At 44.5% G+C, this 16,572-nt stretch overlaps 1 protein-coding gene across 4 annotated transcripts in view; it reads right to left on the bottom strand.

Annotated features, from left to right (window-relative positions):
* GRIN2B (glutamate ionotropic receptor NMDA type subunit 2B) overlaps positions 1-16,572 on the bottom strand; it is a 211,213-nt gene that overhangs the window by 8,896 nt on the left and 185,745 nt on the right. For all 4 annotated transcript variants that reach the window (XM_075428941.1, XM_075428942.1, XM_075428943.1 and 1 more), the window contains one exon: positions 1,195-1,355. In XM_075428941.1, coding sequence (XP_075285056.1) covers positions 1,195-1,355 — 161 coding nt within the window. The remainder of the gene's footprint in view (positions 1-1,194; positions 1,356-16,572) is intronic.

Below are 16,572 nucleotides of genomic sequence, written 5' to 3'. Positions count from 1 at the left end.
TATATTTCCAGTATGCTGATTATCTCAGTTCAAGTGCATATCTGTGGGGAAGTCTGTCTAAGGGTGGATATGAAGCCAGGATGACATCTACCACAAGTGATGAGCTCTATTTCATCCATATATTTCCAGGACAGAGCATATTTATTTCCTGGATGATGACTATCCTGGCAAATGTACCTTCCCAGGATGGCATCCAACAATGGTACAGTCATTTATAATGGGCTATGTGCCTCTGAACCTGGCAAACAGGTTTAGGAATATTCAGTCAATCCAGTAATTAAATTGGCTGAACATCTTCATTTGTGCTTTGGAATGAACTTTCTCATAACAGTGCAAGACGAATGTAAGCAAGAATGGTTTTTTCACTGGGTTGGGTGGGCTCTGACAACCAAAATGCTCAGCTCTGGGAGGAGGTGTTTAATTATAAAGGACAAAGGCATGCAAAACGGAATTTTAAGTTAGCTCCTTTACAGACTCACTGCTATTAAAATAGGGTGAGCTGTTAAAAAATGCTTTTTGCTGATGATTTTTCCCACATTTCCCAAGTTACCTAAGGAAATGCTCCCATTTTATACACTTCCTTATTATTCGAACATTTTGTTCAACCCTTGATACTAAAATATTCCAGGGAGAAGGGCTACTTCCAAGCTATTTTCTTCAAGCACACCTTCCATTACACTATATAAGCTAGTGATACACTGGGGTGGGATTAGTCTGACAAGGAGTGTTTCAGCTTCCTGATTAACATAATCTTTTATACACAGAAGGAGGGAAAACAAAGGAATTTTGAGATGACAATATAAACACTCTGAAAAAATTTTGTCCACAGAGGTCTGTGAGCCTTTCCTGTGTATGCACAAGGACTCATCACCATCAAACACCTTGATGAAGCAAGGTCTTCGGGACTGCTATACACAAGGCTAACATACATCAGGGTACAGAAGATCCTCTTTTTTTTTTTTCAAATAGTCATAAACACAGCAAAATCAGAAAATCTTACACAGATGTCAATAGAAAAACCTGGCTAAGAGAACCACAAAATTACTCTTCTGTGTTGTGTGTGGCCTTGCTATAATTTTAACCATGGAATGATAACAGAGGCTCATTTTCCAAATTCCACAAAATATTTTCCATACAAGCATGCAAGGAACTCATGTTTCTGTGGTGAGTAAGCCTGGAAAAAGAAAGCCTCACCCAGTCTTCAGCGAGAACAGTGCATCATCCACACCCCTCTGATTGAACTTCACCATATAGCTGTGCATTTCAGGGTAGTTGTTGCGAATGTTCCTTTCTGTGCTGCCATTGGGAACTGTCCCAAAGCGGAAAGGGGGTGAAAAGTCATTTGGTTTCTGGAACTGGAGAGAAAGAAAAAGAATATTTGTCACAAAATTTCAACAAGAAGCAGTCATGTGAATGGGAGAATACACTCTCCTTGGAAGGTAGTTCTGATTTTATTTTACTATCAGGTGGAAAACATTATTGAGAAGATACTATATTTCACTGTTTTCAAATACAAACATCTCCTGTTAGTGCCCAAGAACCAAGCAGTGAATCTGAGCAACGTGGTCTTTTTGTCCACTCTGGATTAAGTGCCTAAAATAGCCTGTGATCAAAGATTAAAAGGAGGTTAGATAAAAGGAAAGAGAAAAGGTAACAGAGGGTTTAGAACACAGTCAAAGAAAGATTTTCAATAAAATCTCTGTGCATTTTATGCACAGTGTCATTTCGTTTCTAAGTATCTTTTTCAACTCTGTGGATGCCTTTGCACTTCCTGATTCTGACTGAAGTAGAAAAGTAATTAATGAGGAGAGATGCCTCTCAGTACATCTCACACCCACTTCACCAAAAATATTATCAACTTTCACAGAATCACAGAATCACAGAATAGTAGGGGTTGGAAGGGACCTCTGTGTGTCATCTAGTCCAACCCCCCCGCCGAAGCAGGGTCACCTACAGCAGGCTGCACAGGACCTTGTCCAGGCGGGTCTTGAATATCTCCAGAGAAGGAGACTCCACAACCTCCCTGGGCAGCCTGTTCCAAAACTTTCGTACTTTTGGGCAAATGTCCCAAATGAAATGCTGTTAGTGGTTGCAAGTCACTAGTAACATTTGATGCCCAGAACAGAGCTGGCAGAATACTCCAAACCTCTTGCTGCTCCCAAGAAATACATTCATCATAACATTCCCCTACGGCTGCAAGGCTGTGAGATTTTATATGCCACTTGCTTAACTCAAGTCATAATCAATGCTCTCTGGGGTTTTATGAGCAGTAAAATTTAGACTGTCAATTATCAAGACTACTTAAAACGACTAGAACAAGCAGACGGGAAGGAGCACAGAATTGTAAGCCAGGAACTGAATAAGCAGTAAAGAAAAACATGCAAAGGAAGGTTAGATGGAGGAAAGCCTCCTCGTTGCTTGATGTTTCAAGCAATAGCTTGCCTAGTACTAATTTCTGACTTCCAACTGTGACTGTATATTCGGATGATCCTGAGAAGCATGCTAAGAACATGCTAGTGATCAGACCAAACCCATTTAACAACAACAGTTCACCTGGTACATGAATATAATGCAGTCATGTACTGCCACTTTCTATAGTGGAAATGTGGCTACAGTCTATAGCTATAGATTAAAAAACATGCAGATCAGCCTTGTTCCTGAGTCCTGCTCAAAGCCGGTTTGGAAGCCGGTCAGCTCAGCTGAGGTGGCCAAAGCCAATAAAGCAGTGTATCTCATTCACAACATCTCAGCAATAAGGCCAGCCAGGAGCTGTGTCTGTGGGTAGGTGAACGCACCGTTCACATCACCTCATTCTGTGTACCAATCAACTCCTCTGGCTGTGCAAGGAATCATCCCTCTAGTTTGGTTGACAAGATGCCCTTACTTACATGTAAGGATGTGTGTATGCATAGCAGTGTGTGAAAGAGAACACATGCCCTACTGCTTTAAGCCAGTAGAAAACATCAGGGCTGTTTTTTGAAACAGAGGTTGGCACATCACCCAAAAAAGAGGCATCACATGGCATAAAACATGCAGTAAGGTGGCTCTTGGAAACTTGACACACCCCATAGGGAAGAAGACAAATGCATAGCCATCAAAATCTATAATGAAAGCAAACTTTGATGGGAGAAAAATCACTGCAGCATGCTAAAATTATTCGTTTTTACCAAGCTGATTATAGCAGCAGCTTAGGGGACCCATCATGAGAAGGGCATTGCCATAGCAGGTGCAAAGGAACACAGTCTCTCCCCTGACATGCTAGAACAGGAGTTTGCGAAGTGGGCAACCTGCTGCAGAACCCAGCCTAGAGAGCAGACGGGGGACCCTCCATCCCCACAGAGCCCTCCAACAGAGTAAAGTCAGCAGGGCAAGCAGCAGGCAGGCCCGACCAACATTGGTGTGACCTCAGCTTCAGCATGCCCTTTGGAGGGGCGGCAGCTACGGGAGCCCCTCTCTGGGCCCAAAAAGTGTTAAGAGAAAAAGAGGCCCCATCCAACATCCGTTTTATACCTCCAGCCTCCAATCCCAGTGATATAATCTCTAGCTTTGTCTGCTTCAATCACTGTATCTCTGAACTGGAGTAAGATGAATTATGGAGTTAGGCAGGGCTGTGATAAGCAAAATGACCCCAGTTCTGAAATGACCCCCAGTTCTTTGTCCCCGCTGTGTTCCAGGGCCCATCTTAGAAGCCAGAGGTGAAAGGCTCCATTTTTAATTTTTAACCTCCTCAGAAATCAATAAATAAATTAAAACATTCCTCTTGAAGGAAATAACTGTTTTTGGCAGCTGGAAAAGTATGTTTCTAGAGAAGGAAGCCAGGCTAATGGCTTCTACAAAACCACATATTCTGCATTCACTCACCATCCCTTACCCCCTGATCATTCCTCAGTCAGAACAGATCTGCAAATGCAAATTATTCTCCACAAACCCACATGCGCACACACACTGCAACCGTAGCCTGGTGGACAACAAGAAAGGAAACAGTCTCAAAGGATCCACATGGGACCCACACCAGAGATCTTTAGCTTGAATGCCTAAGAGGACCACACATCCCCAGCCATCCGGTCTGGTGTTTGCAAAGCTGAAAGCAATTGATGCCCAGAAGACTCCACAGTCCATGGATCAAGAGATAAGCAGCTAGCTTCTCCACATTTGAGAAGTAATAGTGGTACATGTGTGCAGCTTCCTGGTAGGAGACAGCAGTTGAAAAATCACCTTGTTTGCTGCTTGGCAGTAGGTGGGCACAGCTCAGTCCAGGGATGGAGGGATCTCCAAAGAGCTCTCCAGAGCCAAAAACTTCTGCGTCTTTCTGACCTCATTTCTGCCCCACAGAGCTCATACTGAAGGAGCAAGAAGACATATAACCCTTCCCAGAAAACATATGGGACAGATGCGGAAGGAGTGTGTCCTCTCCTGGCAACGCAGTGGGAGAATTTGTGTGGAGCAACTGAAAAAGATCCATAAGCAGGAAAATCACTTGTTTGGCTTCTCCCAAGAGCTGGGAGAGTGGACCTGGTTCAGAAGTGTCATCCCCAGGGAAGCAGAGCACTTTGGCAGACTGGTCTAGAAGGAGTCTGAGAGACATGAGACAGGAGCTAAGACATAATGCAGGGGCCATTACACGGAGGGAGCCTGTGTGGAAGTAATCTCAATGCCTCAGTAAATATTGACAAAGGAATTAACTGCAGATATTGACAGAAAGGGTCAGAATTTAGATTAATGAGAGAGCTTTCCCATCATTTCATGTAAATGTTTCTCCTGCCAGAGCCCTAAGTCACAACTACTTTACCCCACGCATCTGCAAAAAGGAGCCCTGTGAGGGCCTGGCAAAAAAATGTGGTGATAACAGGGATGGGGAAGATATGAATCTGCACCGGTTGCTGAGCAAACCCATCTGCAGAGAGTCACAGGGAGTGGCAAATGGAGCCTTACAGGGTCCACACTTGTAGGAGTCCCACCTCACACCTCCCTACCGCAGAAGCCCTGTCCCACTGCCCAGCTCTATCTACCTCGAGGGGTGAATGCCCAGGAGGGAACCCACAGGGCTCAGCTGCAGCCCTGCACCCAAAGAGCCCCAGGCAGAGGCGTTCCCCACCTGCAGCCTCCCACTCACTCACCATGGGGACTCTGTCGCAAGATGCTCCCCTTTTACCCAAGGTGATGTGACATGTTCTCACACGAGAGCAGATCCCTTACAGAGCTGGCTTCACATCAAATGTGGGAGGGGAGATGGATGCTAGAGATGGGGCTGGGAAGCAGACACCAAGCCTGCCTGAAGGGCTGGGGTGGCTCTGGGACATGAGATGCCTGTGTTCAGAGCGCAGCAGCTGCCCACCTCTTCAACCCCTCACTCCACAAATTGAAATCAAGAAGCATGAAGTCCAAATCAGACCACAGCTTTGGGAAAGTAACCTCTCGGAGAGCAGAAATCTTCCTGCTCTGGAGAGTGATAAACACACAGGCTGGGGGCTATTAGCACATTCAGAGTGGAGAGCCCCTTTCCTGCTCCCCCCTGCAACTCGCCATGAGAGCTGTCGGCAGCAGCAGCGAGAGCGGGTTTAAGTGACTTGTCTGGCAGAGCTGTTTCATTAGCAATTTGGAGCCGTGCCGTGCAGAAAACAGCATTGTTCTCAGATGTTCGAATATCAATCTGCATAATGAAACAGGTGATAGAAGCTCTTCCCATTCAGGCAGCCACAACTGGAGGGGATTCAGGGATGAGGGGAAGGGGTTATGTCTAATTGGCCACAATTAATTTGATGAGAATTTTTTTCAATATATTGTCTATCACCAAATGATTCCTACAGAAAAGCGCATCTGCACTTATTTATCTGCCTGATGCAGGCCCTGTTTACACTATAAAGTGCTTGCCAATAGCATTGAAAGCAGTTTCCCAAACTCAGCAAGCTCTCACAAGGCTCTTTTTTATCAGTCAATCTACTTTTACACTGCTTAAATAAAAAATCCCCTGCTGGATAACATAATGAGCTCACAAAACTTGGTGTAAGAGTGTGTGTGTGTGTGTGTGTGTGTGCGCGCGCGTGCGTGCGTGCGTGTGTGTGTGTGTGTGTGTAGTGCCTTACCCTTACACAGCATCTCTGGGAGGGCTCCTTCCACTTTGTAAGGCCCAGAACCTCAGTTTAAATCTTCTACCACAGAAAGATCCACAGCTCTGACTCATCAAAACAAGGTCCCCAGGTTCAGCTCTTTTGTTAGCTACTAGTCTAAAAGAGCTTAATCCCATGTTAGATACACTGGGTTCAGTTCTTTCGCCCAAGTATGAAGCGCCAAGCTGAGACGCCCCACGGAATTTCGCCCTGGGAGCAGGTCTCTCATGGCCCCTTCAGCTTTGCCAGCCACCTGAGGGTATTTTAGATACTCCAGTGCACCTAAATTGGTTCTACGCATCCACATTTGCCCAACTGAATCTAGCCACCGGATCTTTCGGCCCTCAGGACAGCTTCTCCCACCAAGAGTACAGCCACACTGGGTAGCAGCCAGCCCAAAGTGCCCACCACTCTCTTCAACTTGCCCATCAGGGCATCAGTCACAACCTTTTGGGCAGACACCTATAAGCAGCACTCTGCTTGCTCTTTGGCAGACAAACAAGCAGCAGATATCTGTTGTGGCACAGGCTGGCAACATGGCATTCATTAGTAAGCTGCAACATAAGATTTAGTGACATCAGGCTAGAAAAGCAAAGTCCATGATCGAGTGCATAATTTTAGCACAACCTCTCTGCATTGCCCAAAGATCCTTGACTGTCCCCTCTTGCTCCGGTTCAGCTGCATGTCACTGCAGTTAGCTTGCACCTTTCTTCATTGCTTGAGAATCCAGTCAGGCTGTTTGCACAGAATCTTCATCCAGAACTCATTAAAAATTAAAGGATTGGTCAGTGGTTTTCAGGTCTAGTGCGGAAGTAGCTCTATGCCTACACCTGAGTCTTGATAGACTACACATGTCCACAGCAACATGTCTTGCCCTAGCTGCCTTGCTTCTGTATCCTCTGTTTCAGCCAGGAAATGAACTCCTTTGCAGCTAAAGGATGACTCCAAAAGAGAGGAGTCTTGTCCTTTTCATACCCACAAAATATGTCATTTTGTCCCCCAAGCTGCACCATGAGAAATGCCACAGAATCACACACCTGGATACGGCCCTGAGAAGATGTCTGCTCCGCCCCTCTCTCTCCAGTAGGTCTCTCCTAGACAACACTGTTCCTGACGGCTCTTCATTAAGCCTGCTGTGGAAGATGGCTGGTGCTGGAGACTTCCCCAGTCCCTGGACAACCTATGCCAGGGGATTACTATTTGAAAGTTCTTCCAAGTGTCTGAACTAAAGCCTTCCTGCTGCAATCCTGCTACAATATTTTCTGTTATCTTCACCATGGACAGGGAAATCAGAATAGTCTCTTCTTCTCTGAAGGTACATTTTAAGCTTTTGAAGACGGTTGAGATGTTTCTTCTTCATGTTCTTGCATTGGGGCTAAGGACGCCTAGTTTCCTCAGTCTTTCTTTGCAAGCTGTATTACCTAGACCTCCAACCATTCTTGCTGCTGTCCTTTGGCTGTATCCAGCAGGTCTTTCCTTGACTTGCCTTTGGTTGGTGGACATGCTCTCCACCTCCACTGTACCAAGAACAATCTGATCAGGACCCCAAGATACTGAGAGAACATTACACTAAAAAAACTCTCAGCAAGACAATAAACACACTGCTAGTGAGAGTTAATGCTCATTATTACTCTTCTCAGGGCCTCTCTATGTTATATCCTTTCCCTCTGTCCTTCAGTCTTGTCATCTGCAGCTTGCAAGTTCTTCAAAGCTGCAACTCTGTCCTGATCTGCATTCAGGTTGTGGCCTGTTTGTTTCTGGAATGTCAGTCATCACTGTCAGCACAATCTTCAGGGCTTTTACAGTATCCTTTTCTTTATCCAGCTTGATTGTGCACATAGGCACATCCACACAGCTGTACCCCATTACCTGTTCTGGTAGAGAAAGTGCTCTACAGATTCACAGCATAGAGCATGCTCTATCAATTTGGTGGTGCAGGGCACTTTTACATTGCTACAACAGCATCCCAGCTAGCAGTGTTCCAGCCCAACAGCGTAGGCAGAAAATCATGCTACAAACCTAATTCATAGCACTAGTACACTAATCTGAGGAGAGCAGACTAAAGAGACTGTGCTGCTCATTCCTCTGTTACTCATGAATCTCTTGTACAGATACTTCTCAAGTTTCATTCCTAAAGCATCCCTCTCCCCTCTGCACAGTCACATAGTTTTGACAATACAGACATTTTTTATTCCCAAGGTGGAACTCACAGCCATTTCCAAGTGACTACAAGTTTTCAGACCCTCCTTTTACCTTAGCTCTGATTTCCTCTCTTCTTCTGCATTCCCTCACAATATCACCCTCCACCTCCTCAGCAGCAGCTGGTGCTCCTCACAGCTCAGAATCCAGTCACAATATCAACTCTTCCTGATCGTTGGGCCCAGTTGCAGAAATCAGCCCTAAGATTGCAGTGGCAAAATCCCAGTTTCTTGTCTTAACCAGTCAAACAATACATGCCTTGATTTATAGACAGAAAAAAAATCCCCAAAAAACAGAACAAAACAAAACAAAACCAAAAGGAATTATCAGCATCAAATTCAATATAAGTCAGTTTTGGGAGGGCATAAAAATATCTTGTGCTCCCTCAGACTTTGACTTTGTGGTTTCTCTTATTATTCAATAGCAAGTGATGTTTCAAATTCTCTGGTCTTGTTTTGCATAGTGCTTTCACCCATGAATTTCATTAGATAAGTCTAAGAAAGGAGTTATCAGCGCACCTGACTGCAGCAAAGTTGGCAAACAATTTAAGTAATTTTTAAAGGAAGATGTAGGGTGGGTCAGATGCACAAACAAGAAGAAAAATGTCTATGAATATCTGGTGGTGAAATACGGACATGTGTGGGTCAGGGAAGGGAACAGAGCAACCTAGGGACAATGGAAGGGGGCAGGTGAAAGCAAAAAAAAGGAGTTCAAATATAGCAACTTTAAAAATAGTTGCCCTTGTAAAATAACTGAGATGAAATCAGAGATCCAATTGGTGGAAGAAGCTGCCATCACATGCAGTTATTGCCAGAGCAATGCACACAGTAGGACTGTGCAGCCTTTCTGCAAGTTGGATCGCTACATGAAGAAGACTGCAAACCTTGGGCAGTGCAGCGTTGCCCCGAACAGACGATGTTCCAGGGATCCTACATCTTCCATAGCCAGACCTATATGCGCATGCTGGGACCACACTGCCTTTCTGCTGTCCTAGGCATTATGGATACACAAGGCCTGTGGGGCCACTCCAGGATCAGACCATCCATATAGACAAAGTCCACCCACCACCAACAAACCAGATGTCTACTGGGTTTGCCAAGTGCGCGAGCATTATGCAGACTCTGTACAGCTTCTCCACTCAAAAGGCAACACTAAGGCTTTAAAACTTCCTCAGGACACATTTGGCAGGCTATATGCTTCCAGTCAGTCACATTGTCAGGTGTCCCTCAAACTTGACCAGAGAACAACATCTGTAGTGGAATCACTGAGCTTCACCAGTCAGAGATGAAAGCTCCTTGCACAGGTCTAATACTAGCGGGTGCGGTATCACAGGAGCATAGTCATATCTGTTGCAATTAAGTGGGCTATGGGATCTTAGCTACAGAACACTAAACTTTTGTTTGCATGTATGTAGAGATTGGAGATCATCTGTTTATCCCAGCATCAAATCATGTCATGTATTCCACCTTTGGAAGTCAGCTTCCTTGGAAGCTAAACACAATGGAGCAAAAGGCACCTACTGAATAATCCCAGGCAAGCACAAAATAGAAATTTGTGAGGCAGAAAGATGCCAGTTAGCACACTCATGTTAATATTATTAGAAGTGTAGATGTTCATTCAGAGGGAGAAAATTAACTGATGAGAAAGACCTTGAGAAGAGAGGTGAAAGCTAAGTACAGAGGAGTTTGAAATCTCCTTTGTTTGCATGTGAGACAGCTGGTTAACAAATTATGAAACACTGAAAAATTCAAAGGATGTTGTTTGGTGGGGAAGTAATTCCATTTTTCACCCATTCTCACTAAGAAAGGCGAGTCAGAGGCTCCTATCTTCTAAGCACTAATAGTAGCCAGCCTGCTTCAGCATGTTGTATGTGGACACTGGGCAGTAGGATGAAACCCTGTGCAAGTCTGGCAAACCTTCCAAAGACTTCACTGGGGCCAGAGTTTTCATCCAAATAATGAGAAATTCCTAGTCATCATATTAGTGCAATTTCTTAAGCACCTTTGTAGGCAAGGAGGCAAAGAAAAAGTAGGGCACTCGAGGCAGGGCAGCTGGGGCATCCAAGCACCATCCCAGAGGTGGGACATAATGCCTTCCTTTAGCCTTCTGCAGAAAGCTGCCTGCCATCTGTAAGTGGACAGCAGCAGAGGACTGAAAGCCGTATCGCTCCCTCTTGAGTCATGGGGCACTGGAGCCAGTACACCTGAAGCAAGCAAGCTTGCTTGGCCACAAAACATCAGGGGAAGTTTGACTTTGAACAGCCAGAGGCCTGGGCAAAGCAGGGCTCGTTTCCACCAGGTGAAATAAAAATGTCTGGGAAGATACAACCTGGCAAATATTTATCAAGTATGTGTATGTACATATAACTTCAAATGTCACGGTTGCTAGGCATAAGCAATGAAAGTGTGTGTGGGGGACACTGTTGTATTTTTTTAATCCTGTGGATCTCATCCTCCCGTTCCCTCCCCACCAGCAATTCAGCCCTGATCATTAGATGAAGGAGGCCAGCTCTCATCTCTCAGGCTGCCAAATCCTGGTGGCAGGGCCATTGTCTTTTATTTGACTGCAGACTGCCAAGAACATTTATGGCAACATATAAATAATAAATAAAAATATTCATTGCTTCCCTCTCCACTGACTTACACTGACATGAGAAGCAGGACAACCCTTGGTTCCCCTCCTTCTTCCCCCCCTTACGTAACTCTCCAAAGACAACTTCTTCCAGGCTGCCAAACAATTAGCACAGAAGCGACCAAATTTGCCCAGAGCCTCCAAAATGTCTCCAAGAGACGGCTGAAAGGAAGATGAGAAGGAAGAGTCAGTGGTGGCCGAGGCCTGGGAAAGGCCAGGACAGCATGGCAGGGGGAATGCAAAAGCTGCCAGCTCAGGACCGTGCTGTGTCTCTACAGCTGACATTCCTCATTCAGTGACTCCCATCCGTACTGCCACTAAAGCCCAAGGGATTGTGTTTCTCCCTTTCCAGCAACGATTAATTAAGCCTACGGTATGACTTTGAGTATCCCCTCCCCTTGTATCTTACCTGCTTAAGTTCCTGACTAAACTGCATTTTAACTGGCACTAATCCTGAAGAGTCCCATTACAAGTTTTTACTGCCATGAAATCCCTGCAGATCTACAGAAAAGAGAGAATCCTAGGAGACTGAGTCAAGGCAAAAGCATACTGTAGCCTCCTCACCGCTCTGCACTACAGAGTGCTGAGCTTAAATAAAGAGGGAGAATGACAAAGAAAGTAGGACTGAAGTGGGGGGAGAAGAAGCATGCTTCAAAACCCACTAACTTTAAAGATTTATAGCCTTAAAACTACTGAATCACTTTTTAGCACACAGGCACAGAAGTTTGTTCCAAGGATCTCAGAAAGCATAAAAATCATGCCAATCTGAAGAGTGCAGAATGACTAAATCGACGATAAATGTACCCATCTAAAACTGTAAAAAAATTATGTGAGATCATATTTATGTACACAATAAATGTAAGTCACCAGTTATAAAGATCTATTACTAACATATGATATGCTGTAGCTATTTTAATAGCAATTTATTAATATGAAGACTTTAGCATAGTGTGTAATTACACAGATATAAACTGCACTATACAGTATTTGTAAATACTTCGTACTACAGTAACTGATGATCTACAAAGAAGTACAGAGAAATCATCAGATTTTAAGGCATAAAATTTCAGATTATCAGAGCTATGGGTTTTCTACACTTCAGTATGAACCAGTGTTTGCTATATTAAGCATTAGTTGGTACCACGAATGTTATATATAAATGTCATATTTTAGAAAAAGACTGAACACAGTTCAACTTATTTACAGGAAGCTGTAACCCCAGAGAAGTGCTGTGGAAATATATTCAACTCTATCCCATGACGTAAGGTTTGGGGGGTTGAGAACTTCTCTATTTTTTTGGTTTTTCATGAAGTGAGGTGCATTGGACTCTATGCATTTTAAAAAAGGTTCTGATTTATCACAAGAGGACAGAGTCAGAAGTGGCATGGTCTTGCTTCTGTCTAGCTAACTCATATCACCACAGAAGTCTCCTGACAATAAAAATCATACTGCTGTTGAAAGGACTGCATATTTTCTGCTTTCGGACACCACCACGTAAAACTTCCTTTACATCATGCAGAAATGTGTGAAAGCACCACAAATGTCCATTGATAGTAAATGTGCAATCCTGTGGAAGGTTTGTACTGCCTCCAAGCCGTCCGGTTAGACAATCTTCCTCTTACAGACCTTACAAGGTAAAAGATTGACCCCCAGTTTTGGTCCCCTTGGAAAATTTCCAGCTGACAGATATACCCACTTTGCTTTTTTCCTAGACTTCTCCAGAGCAGGTATTTGTTGTACAAAATCTGCAAGTTCAGAAAAGCATTTAACTTCAGTCATGTGAATAATAGCCCATTGACTTTAATGTCGTCACTCATGAGCGCAAAGTTAAGCACATGCTGAAGTGTTCTACATATCTGGGATCCTTGTATAATTTAGATTTAATGTGCCACAGAGTACAATGTAGGAAATAATTCATTTTACAGTTTCATGGCCAAGCATCTATTACTGCAGAAATACAGAAGATTTTTCAGTGAGACTTTTGCTTTGCATCAACCTGAAATGTTTCATTCACCTCAGAATAATATGTGTTGTTTTGTCTTCCAATTATCTCCTTCTGTTCCTTTCCTTTGTTACAGGAAAAAAATCTTTATTTTCCTTTTTTTTTTAATGGCAAGTCAAAAATACATGTCAGAAATATAAAAAAAATATATTTGTTTCTAGTATACTAAATTGAGCTACTTTGGCAAACACCAGAATTTCCTTCTGCCTTCTTACACTCTCCCCAGATTTATTTTCAGTAAAACTATTGGCCAGTTTTAACTCCAAAACTTAATTTTTTGAAAAAAAAAAAGCATATTTATTAAAAAAAAAATAGCTGACCTATGCTGCATAGAAACAGGTCCTTTGTCACAACATTTCATTAACATCTTAAAAAGCAAATAAATCAAATACGTGTGAAATTTCAGTAATCTATATTAATTCGCAGGCATGCAGAAATCCATTTCTCTCCTATTTATGTCAATTACAAAATTACCATTTTGATACTTTGTTAGCTTCTTTGGCATTTCCAACTAATTTATAGGCATAGATACTATTTGTTTTATTATTAACCTACTGCATTCTAAATTATTTTATTTAAATGCCCTGCTGGCTGTCCACATTCACTTTTATTCTATTACTACTGTATATGAATGGAAATTACATATAGCTATTAGATTATTTCACACATTAGTTCATTTTATATAACCTCTCCTGTATTTATTGCCTTCGTTAGACCAAAATACCGCAGGCACTTGTTTCTCTAATGTGTCTGAAGCTCTCCCGTTATTGGAAATTGGGTTATATCTCCTCATTACGGTCAGATGAAATCCAGACCCAGGAGCCAACTGCAGTACTCTGTGACAGGCCGTCTTACCAGCAGGGCTTTGGCAGGGGGTTGGGGCCATAGCAGGCCCCACATGGATCCCAGACACATGCAGCCTGGCAGCGCAGGCAAGGATGCTCCGGTTGGGCTCACCGGTACTGCTGTCCAGGGGCAGAGCTCTGGCTGGGGAGCTGACCCAGCCAGCACAGGTCCTGCCAGGACCACATCCAGCCACTTCACTGCACGAGGTGGACTGGCAAAGGAGGCAGGTGCTGTTTTGTCTTCTGTGCAGGAGGAGAGCGGATCGTCACACCGTGAGCACAGGGGCCTGGGAGATGCTGTCAGAGCAGCTCTTTGCCTGCGGGACTCACGGGGCCAGTGCTGTTCCCAGGGAGGAGTGGGTTTCTCCTCCCTCAAACTGCCTGCGGCTGCACCAGCGTTAAGAGCCACAGCTTGATGTATGATTTAGCAGCTGCAAGGGTTAAGATAGGTGAATTAACAAGCATGTGAGGTGGGTTCCTGGGTCAGCTCTTGCACCAATTTTGGGCCAGCTGAGCACAAAGAGGGGTGGCACTCAGCAGGGTGAGCATCACCTGGGCCAGAAAGTGAGTGGCGGAGGTCACTAAGCTCGATACAGGGAGCCTCCAGCCACCCTCAGTCCAACATACTAGCCTGGCACAGAGGTATCTGCTCCAGCCCAGCTCAAATAGGCCTGCTCAAGCAACCACACAGCACAGCGGGGACATGATGTTAGTCACTGTCTTGCATATCATTAGCAAGCAAATGCTGGGGCACAGCCAAGACACCATCCAAGCTTTTAGACAGCTGGAGCGTTTCAGTCTGTTTTTCTGGGGAAGCGGCAGGTCAGCAGCTGTAGGCACCTCTCTGAGTGGCTCTTCCCAGGCAAGGCCCAAGGAAGAGGGTTCAAGGAGACCCTCAGGGTGCCTGTCACAGGGTGTAGCCAGCCTGACCTTGACAAGCATTCCCCAGCCAGGCACAGCAACAGATTTTGTAAGTGCATTTGGCATTTTGGCTGCTGTACAGTGCCAGTGGGACACCTTCCTCAGGTACCGTCACGCTACATAGACATTTGCAAGCAGATCTGGGTCTAGGAAAGTAAGAACAATATCCCTTAAAATAACTAGCCCTTTGCCTGCCGGGTTGGATTACATCCTCTGCTGACTCGTTATGCTGCACACAGCTGCCTTTACCAGCTGATGTAGCAGGCCAGGAGGTTGATCTGCCTCACTTCTGCTGTGGACACCAGATCACAGATTGGAGACAAAAGAGACTGGAAGCTATAGTTATTCCTCTTAGCCACCTGGTATTGGTCAGTGACTGCCTCCTTTGAAAGTCTGAACCAGCTAATTTAAGGAGGCAGGAAAAGGGAGGAAGAGCACAGCATACCTCCATCTCCCCTGCACGTGGCTGCCCCTTGCATCCCAGCCAAGCAGCACATTGAGGGGGTGAGTGACCTGCAAGCAGTATGCAGCCTTTGGAAGAAGGAAAGAGGGAATTCAGCAGATTGAATTCCTCTCAGACCAGGGCATCTTGAAGCAGCGCAACAGATGCTTGGATGGCTGTTCTCAAATTCTGCAGAGTCCTCTGCAGGTTCAGAGAGTAGAAATCCATGAGCCCAGTAGATCAAGCTTGCTCACTCTCATCTTTTGGATGGAGACATTCCCACCTGTCTTTATTCTCCAGAGGCAGCAGCTGGCCTTCAGTTTTTACCAGCCAATTTTCATCTGATTCCAGATGCTCTGGTAGATCATAATTTTATCCAAATGTTGTAATTGCACTAGCAGCTGTATTTGAGGCATACTGCAACAATCTGAGTATGTACTGTGGCCTTTCTCTTCCCAAGTAACAAAGCACATATGCTTTAGGATAGCAAAAGCAAACACAGGTATGTTGGCAAAGTAGAGCAAAATGAGCTCAATCCAATACAGACAGGCAGCCCTACAGTGAAATCAACTAAAATACGCCCAGAGACCTGTATCCAAAGGCTCTGTGAAGCTCCAGGAGTTATCACTTCCAATTGATTTTTCATGCACATATCTGTGCAGGTATGAAGAATGTCTTGAAAAACATGTGAATGAAAGCATGGCTCTCTCCATGAGCCTAGGCACAGCCTGAAACAATAGATCACAGGTATGAACTATCTCATTTACCTCAGCCAGCTGAAAACCTAATGATGACAAACTAACGTTAGCACTGACAGGGCTGGCTGGTTTTGAACAGCGCCTTTTAGTTTGAAGGAGTCCACAGCTTGTAAGGAGTCTCCGCAACATCCTCCACCTGGCAGAAAAGCATCCTCCCCTCCACCCCCTCCTCAACACAGCACACTGCAAATGTGGAGACAGTGTGAAACAAATTGATGTTGAAATTAAAACAAATAACAGGAGCACTTCTGCACAGATTGTGCTATTCTGTGTCATATTTCATTCCAGGAAAAAACAACAAAAGGGGGGAAAAACTTCTTAAAAATTAATCCACCACAGAATTTCCAGCCTGCTGCACAGGACACTGTATACAGAGGGGGCCTGGCCACAATTTATTTCTAGACTATCATGGGGAACACAAGAGACAGGATCTATAACTAATCCAGCAGCAGCAAACTACACTGCAGTCCTCTTCTTGCTGCTATCCCTGATAGCAGTGTGTGTGACCTATTGCTATTTGGTTGCCCTACAATGGCATGATCCCCTAAGCAGTTCCAGTGATTGAGTAACAAAATCACCATGGGTAATTGAGCCTCACAACACTCCATTCCTTGTGAGTAACTTCATCACAAAACAAAAATAAAGCAGTTTTCAAAACTTCAGACTC

This window comes from Opisthocomus hoazin, chromosome 8 (assembly GCF_030867145.1).
Source record: "Opisthocomus hoazin isolate bOpiHoa1 chromosome 8, bOpiHoa1.hap1, whole genome shotgun sequence".
Classification (NCBI taxonomy): Eukaryota; Metazoa; Chordata; class Aves; order Opisthocomiformes; family Opisthocomidae; genus Opisthocomus; species Opisthocomus hoazin.
The sequence above is the reverse complement of the archived record's forward strand: the minus strand, read 5'-3'. Positions and strand labels throughout refer to the sequence as shown.